The sequence below is a fragment of the Halyomorpha halys genome, unplaced genomic scaffold (genome assembly GCF_000696795.3).
Source record: "Halyomorpha halys isolate HHAL.00 unplaced genomic scaffold, Hhal_1.1 Scaffold16.1, whole genome shotgun sequence".
In the NCBI taxonomy this organism is placed as follows: domain Eukaryota; kingdom Metazoa; phylum Arthropoda; class Insecta; order Hemiptera; family Pentatomidae; genus Halyomorpha; species Halyomorpha halys.
In genome coordinates, this window is record NW_027116375.1 from 559,754 (window position 1) to 566,520 (window position 6,767).

A 6,767-nucleotide genomic window follows, 5' to 3' on the forward strand; every position below is an offset into this window, starting at 1 on the left:
TATATAGAAAAAATATGAAAATATAAAATGCCAGATTTTAAAATGCATAATTGCGGCAGATGAGCCAAATTTCAAATAGTTGTCCTATCCTTCGTGTTAAAATTAGTGATTTGAACTTAAATTTTTAAAAAAATGAACTTGAAAACAGAACCCTTTATGTGAGTGGTATATTCTCCAAGTATGTAGAAGTAAAATATATCCAGGTTTCTTATATATTCATACAAAGTTATTGAAAAGCCGATATTTTTTTTTTTTTTTTTTTAAGTCATTGCATCCCCACAATTTATTCCTCCCCTCTCACCCGTTTTCTCTATATCTTTTCTATATTTTCTCATATACTTATGTGCATATAGGATAGTTACTATATATTTTAAGATAACAAAGCCAATAACTGGTCAGTTACTGGACTCTAGCCCTTTGTGACGTCAGCAACAGCATGGAACTGCCATAAGCGAGGCAGCTAGCAATTGTTTTTTTTTCTTTTGTTTTGTTCAATCGTGTTTACTAAATACCAGAATAGTAAACATTTATATGAATCTGTTTACATTAGTAGTTGAATACATTGTAAATATTTTTTATTAGCTATGTTATACAGAATTAAGAATGAAAATGTAAAATTTTTTTTAAATGGATATCATGGCGTCAAATGGTACAAATTTGAAAAAGCTTTCTAATAGTACAAGAGCCGGGAAGGAAAAAATGCAGTTATCTCACCCCAATTTTTAATTACTTCAATGAAAACTATGTATAATTACTAGTCAAAATCGATGAATCTGCCAAGTATAGATAGGGGATTAAAAAATGGCGGCTGTTTCAAAACCTAAAAAAAACATTGATTTTTTTTCATTTGGTGCTCTATATCGTAAAAACTACCAACAACACTAGAAAATCTAAGAAAACTAAAATTGCTGAAATATTAGCCCTAAAAGAGCTATTTACGTCCAATAATTCTCGAGATATAGCTTTTTAAAAAGCAAAAGTTCTTAAAAATCTACTGAAAGATTAGTACTTAGTTAATTTATTTTGAGAAGTCTATATCTCACGAACTATGTGACGTACAAATATCTATTAGTACTCAAATTAAAGCTAGTTTAATGAACTATAAACTAGTTTATTACCTTTACCTTCTTAGGAATAGTAGTTTTCATGATATTTGCTAAAATGAATTGATTTATAGTTGTTCGGACAATAAATTTGATTTATGAAAAACTTCATTTCAGAAACCATTGGACGTACAGCTGTCTGCCAGCGCTCGAATTAAAGCTAGTTAAATTTACTACAAAATAGTTAATTTATGTTATAATAACAAAATAAACTCACAGAATGTTAATTTATAGTTGTTCGTATAACATGTTGGATTTTTGAAAAAATATATCGCTAGATCCATAAGACGCACATATGTCTACCAACACTCAAGATAAAGGAAATTTAACTTACTATAAAGGAGTTTGTGACACTTATATTCGTAGGGATAGTAATTTTTATGATATTCACATATGAATATACATTTGGCAAATGAAAATTTGTCCGAATAACTATAAATTAATTAATTTTAGCAAATTTCATGTAAACTATTACTCCTACGAAGATAAACATCATAAACTACTTTATAGCTCATTAAACTAGCTTTAATTTGAGTGCTAATAGAAATCTGTACGTCAAATAGTTTTTGAGATATGAATTTTTCAAAATAAATTCACTAATTACTGATCTTTTAGTACGTCCCATTCAACATTTTTATGAAATGTTGCTTTTTGAAAAGCCGTACCTCGAAAACTTCAACGTAAATAACTCTATTAGGGCTCATACTTTAGTAAAATTACTCTTCTTTAAATGACGTCCTCTTAGGTTTTCTTGTGTTGTTCCTACTTTTTAAGATATAGAGCTCCGAATGAAAAATTAGTTTTTTTTTATCGCATTGAAACAACCGCCATTTTTTTATTCCCTCTAACTATACTTGGCAGACTCATTGGTTTTGACTAGTAATTATACATAGTTTTCATTAAAGTAATCAAAAATTGGGGTGAGATAACTGCCTTTTTTCTCCTCCTGGGCTCTTGTTCTATAACCTCCCCGTTGAAATACATGATTTAAAATTAAAATAAATAAAATTTGTTTTAAATAAAAAAAATGTTTGGAAAAAATTCCATCCCTCCCCCCCCCTCCAGAATAATAAAAATTCAACAATTTGAGATTTTATTTTTACAAATATAGAAGCTGCTACTCCTACAAAGACTAACATTGACAACTATGTTAGTTGTTAAAATACATTTAATTTATTTTAATGATGGTTCCTAAAATATTTGACATAATAAATTCATGAAAATTTAACTGTATTAAAGTTTAAATTTTTACAAATTTAGATTATATTAATAAATTATAAATTATTTTAGCCCATACTAAAATACTAAATACCCGTACTTCACGGGCACCGAAATGCACGCGGCAGTACCTATCTCGCCTTCCTCACAATCGACTTGAGATATATTTTCACTATCGAAATGTTCCAGTTTCTATAGACCATGTTTTTGTATAAAATACAGCATAAGGTAGAAAAAATAACGTATAAAAAGCCACTATATTAATGAAACGAAACCATTGAAGTCTTACAGGATAAAAAAAAAAACCTCTTCACACAATTTTAAAATTTTTTCCAAACATTTTTTTTATTTAAAACAAATTTTATTTATTTTAATTTTAAATCATGTATTTCAACGGGGAGGTTATAGAACAAGAGCCCAGGAGGAGAAAAAAGGCAGTTATCTCACCCCAATTTTTGATTACTTTAATGAAAACTATGTATAATTACTAGTCAAAACCAATGAGTCTGCCAAGTATAGTTAGAGGGAATAAAAAAATGGCGGTTGTTTCAATGCGATAAAAAAAAAACTAATTTTTCATTCGGAGCTCTATATCTTAAAAAGTAGGAACAACACAAGAAAACCTTAGAGGACGTCATTTAAAGAAGAGTAATTTTACTAAAGTATGAGCCCTAATAGAGTTATTTACGTTGAAGTTTTCGAGATACGGCTTTTCAAAAAGCAACATTTCATAAAAATGTTGAATGGGACGTACTAACCCACGTACTAAACCACCCATTCAACATTTTTATGAAATGTTGCTTTTTGAAAAGCCGTATCTCGAAAACTTCAACGTAAATAAATCTAAAGCGGCGAAATAAACCCATGTTGCACTAGTTGTTACTTTTCAGACATTTGTTGTATCAAAGAGGAACTAAATACGAAATAAGTCTTAGGAGGAATCGTTTTCACCAATCTCCTTATTTTTGTCCTCTATAATATCTATAATTATTGCCCTCATTTCTTACGAAGTGCTTAAAATCTTTAAAGCTAAATTACCTTACGAAAAAAAAAATTATTAAATATGAATAAATTTTAACCCTATTAATTTTTTTTTTGTTTATTCTTATTTTTTAAACTAAAAACCTTTGTCTTCAATACTACATCCTCAGTAATATTTTTTAAAAACTAAAATTAATAAATAACTTAAATTAGTCCATTGCCTATGATCTATGAGGCTTTGTCGTCGTTAGAGGCCAACTTGATGATTTCACAAAAGACCTCGTCTACGGGTAGTTGCTAGCAACCGAAGAAATTGACCAAATAAATTTTCGTTTTCTTTCTTTTCTTCAGTGATGTTCCTTTTACGATACCAGAAGTTTTGTAACCTCATTACGGATTGTTGAGATGAAAAAATGACCAGTGAACAAAATAGGTGTCCAGATTCTATTGGTTATTTATTATGTTTTTCTTAAATTATATTTTATTATAATATAGAGATAATTTCTTGTTACATTTACCTTAAGAAACACAAGGTTTCATTCTTGGCGCTGTGAAGGAGAAAACATACCACTTTCCAATATTAAAAAAAAAAATTGAGAATATTCAGCAAACCCCTTGCAAAACAAATAGATTTAATAGCACAAAAAATAATCTTAAAAAACGCATATAAGTTGAAAATAATTTAGGAATGCAAATGTGGAATTCGGCTGAAATATTTTGAGAAAATTTTAGATTTTTCACTCTCCAAAAAAATTCGTCTCTCTTACTTCCCCCGACTTCATAATTAGTTTTTTTTTAAGCTTCTAAAGTAGACAACACTGTCATGGATGATCATATCCAGCTTTGAGCTTCTACAAGGAGGGGCAGATCAAGACAATCCACGACCCAGAAATTGTCGGTGCCCACCCCCAATCTTCTTCAAAGAAAACTTAGACGAACAGTAATTAACTCTACCTCAGATACCATAAATTTAACATTTATTTTTCAAGATTGGTTGTTATTTTGTAGAGAGTTTTATTAAACCGCGTCGGTTATTGCCAAATTTATTTAGATATGTTACGACATCGGGTTTGGCCACGCTTGATCCGCTCTGGCTACATTCTTCATTTAATCTCAGTTTGTAATTTTCTTTTCTTAGAGTTGAATTTCATATAAAACTATATTTATATATCTATATATGTGTATATAATCTGTCATTAATGATTTTGTACTGATGTTTCAGGATTATCTTCTAGAAGGGTGGACGATTTTAGAAACACCTCTAGAACCACCTGGCGAATTAGCCTGTTTCATAAATATTTCCGAATATTTAGAAAAACTTTTATCTTCAGAAGACTCGAAGATAGATCATCGGGTCTGTGGGGAATGCGTGGAAAAGTTAACCCTGCAGATGGAACAAAAATGGAGGGAGGCAGACATGGAGGTCATGGATTACTCCATGTTTTTAATGAAAATCCAAAAAGAATCATTTGATATAGATTTAATACAACGAGGAAAAGAGTTAAAGGACTTATTAGAAGAAGAAGAGAATCTCAAATCAGAACTATCCAGAGCAAAAGAAGAAGAGGAGAAAGTAACTACAGAACTTGAGGCCCAAAAGGAAATAAATAAACAATTAATGAAAAAAGAAGAAAGTTTTCATAAGATATATTCGAGATATCTCCATAGTTATCATTTTCTAGAAGATAACATGATAACTTTAAACCATGAGCTAGGATACGCCAGAGGAAGAGTAGTGGCATTGGGCAAAACAAATGCCTTTGATGCTACTTTTAACATTTGGCACGAAGGACATTTTGGAACCATTAATGGTTTCAAACTCGGGTACCTGCCTTCTGCTCAAATAGATTGGGAGGAAATAAACACCGCTTGGGGCCAGGCCTCCCTTCTCCTCTTTGCCCTGGCAAGGAAGATGAATTTCACATTCAGGAAGTTCAGACTAGTTCCCTATGGCAACCGGTCTTATATAGAAGTCCTGGCGGAACAAAATAAAGTTCCTCTCTTTGAATCAGGAAGCTTCAAATTTCGGATGGACGACTCCCTAGATATTGCGATGGCCGCCTTCCTCGACTGCTTACAACAACTAAAGGAATCGAAAAGGGGACGATGCATCATTGATTTTCCTTATAAAATAGAGAGTACCAGACTACAGGATCCTACGTCTGGTATTTCTTATTCTGTTAAAATCCAGTTCAATAGTGAAAGATGTTGGACGAAATCCTTGAAGTACCTCCTCACCAATTTAAAGTGTGCTCTAGTGTCAGTGCCGATTTTGGAAAAAGAGAAGGAGCGGATATTTTTTAAAAACATGAGATCAATTCGCCACCGGTAATTAATTGAATCTCATGTTTTTCAAAAATAATCTGTCCTTCTTCCTTTCTAAAATTGGCGCTGACACCAGAGCCCACACCAAATTAGTCAGAAAGAACTTCAAAAACTTCGTCCGAAATTCCTGATAATTTAACTGAATAGGAAATATCGGACGTAGGATCTTCTAGTCAGCAACTCTCTAACCTGTATGGGAAACATGGGATACTCCTCTTTTCGATTCCTTCAATTACTGTCACCAGTCGAAGCGACCATCTCAGTATCGAATGAATATCGAATCGAAATTTGTCGATTAAAATTTTTTACAGTTAACATTCATTTTTCTAGCCAGAGCAAAGAGACAAAGGGATATTTGAACCCAAGCAGCATTGAACTAAAGACAGCTATCCGAGTTTGAAATCGTTAATGGTTCCGAAATCGCCCGCCCTCGATCATGGGTTTGGTTCCGCAACTACTTCTACATATGAAGGGTTGCCAAATGGAAACAATCTAAAATGTTCATTTTCTTTGCCGCTTTTGTTTCGTCTAAAGGAAGAACTTTCCCTTTGATACTCAGCTCATGGTTGATATATCCTATATATTTCTTCCTTTTCTACCAACCTCTCATTGATTTTCATTGGTTCATCGACTACTTGATCTATCTTCTCTTCTTCTTCCTTTGCTCTGAGTAACTCTAATTCAAGTTTCTCTTCTTCTGCAAAGAGATTCTCCAACTCTTTTTCTAATTACTCCAAATTTATTTCTAATGACTCTTCTTCGAAAGTATTTAGAAATTTGGAATAGTCTGAACCTCTTTAACTAGTATGGGAAACGGATTCTCCTATTTTCGATTCCTTCAATTACTGTCAACACTCGAGTCAACCATCGATCGAATGATCGAATGATGAACCAGTATCGAATGATCGAATGATGAACCAGTATCGAATGAATATCTAATCGAAATTTGAATCTCCTTGGCTGATGGCTGATGGATGACATTCGAATAATCAAGGCTAGTGACTTTATGAGCTGATTGTTATGCTTTATTGTACAACTTATATAAATTGTTCATAATCGCTGTAATATTGTAAGTTGTAGCATTTACGCTAGTATTTATTGTTTATTATAATTAAAATATTATATAATTTGTATGTTATA

At 31.8% G+C, this 6,767-nt stretch overlaps 1 protein-coding gene across 1 annotated transcript in view; it reads left to right on the forward strand.

Annotated features, from left to right (window-relative positions):
- The window catches only part of LOC106680220 (beclin-1-like protein), a 6,831-nt gene extending 1,197 nt beyond the window's left edge, over positions 1-5,634 (forward strand). The window contains exon 2 of the mRNA XM_014419758.2: positions 4,525-5,634. Coding sequence (XP_014275244.1) covers positions 4,525-5,634 — 1,110 coding nt within the window. The remainder of the gene's footprint in view (positions 1-4,524) is intronic.
- The last annotated feature ends 1,133 nt before the right edge of the window (positions 5,635-6,767 follow it).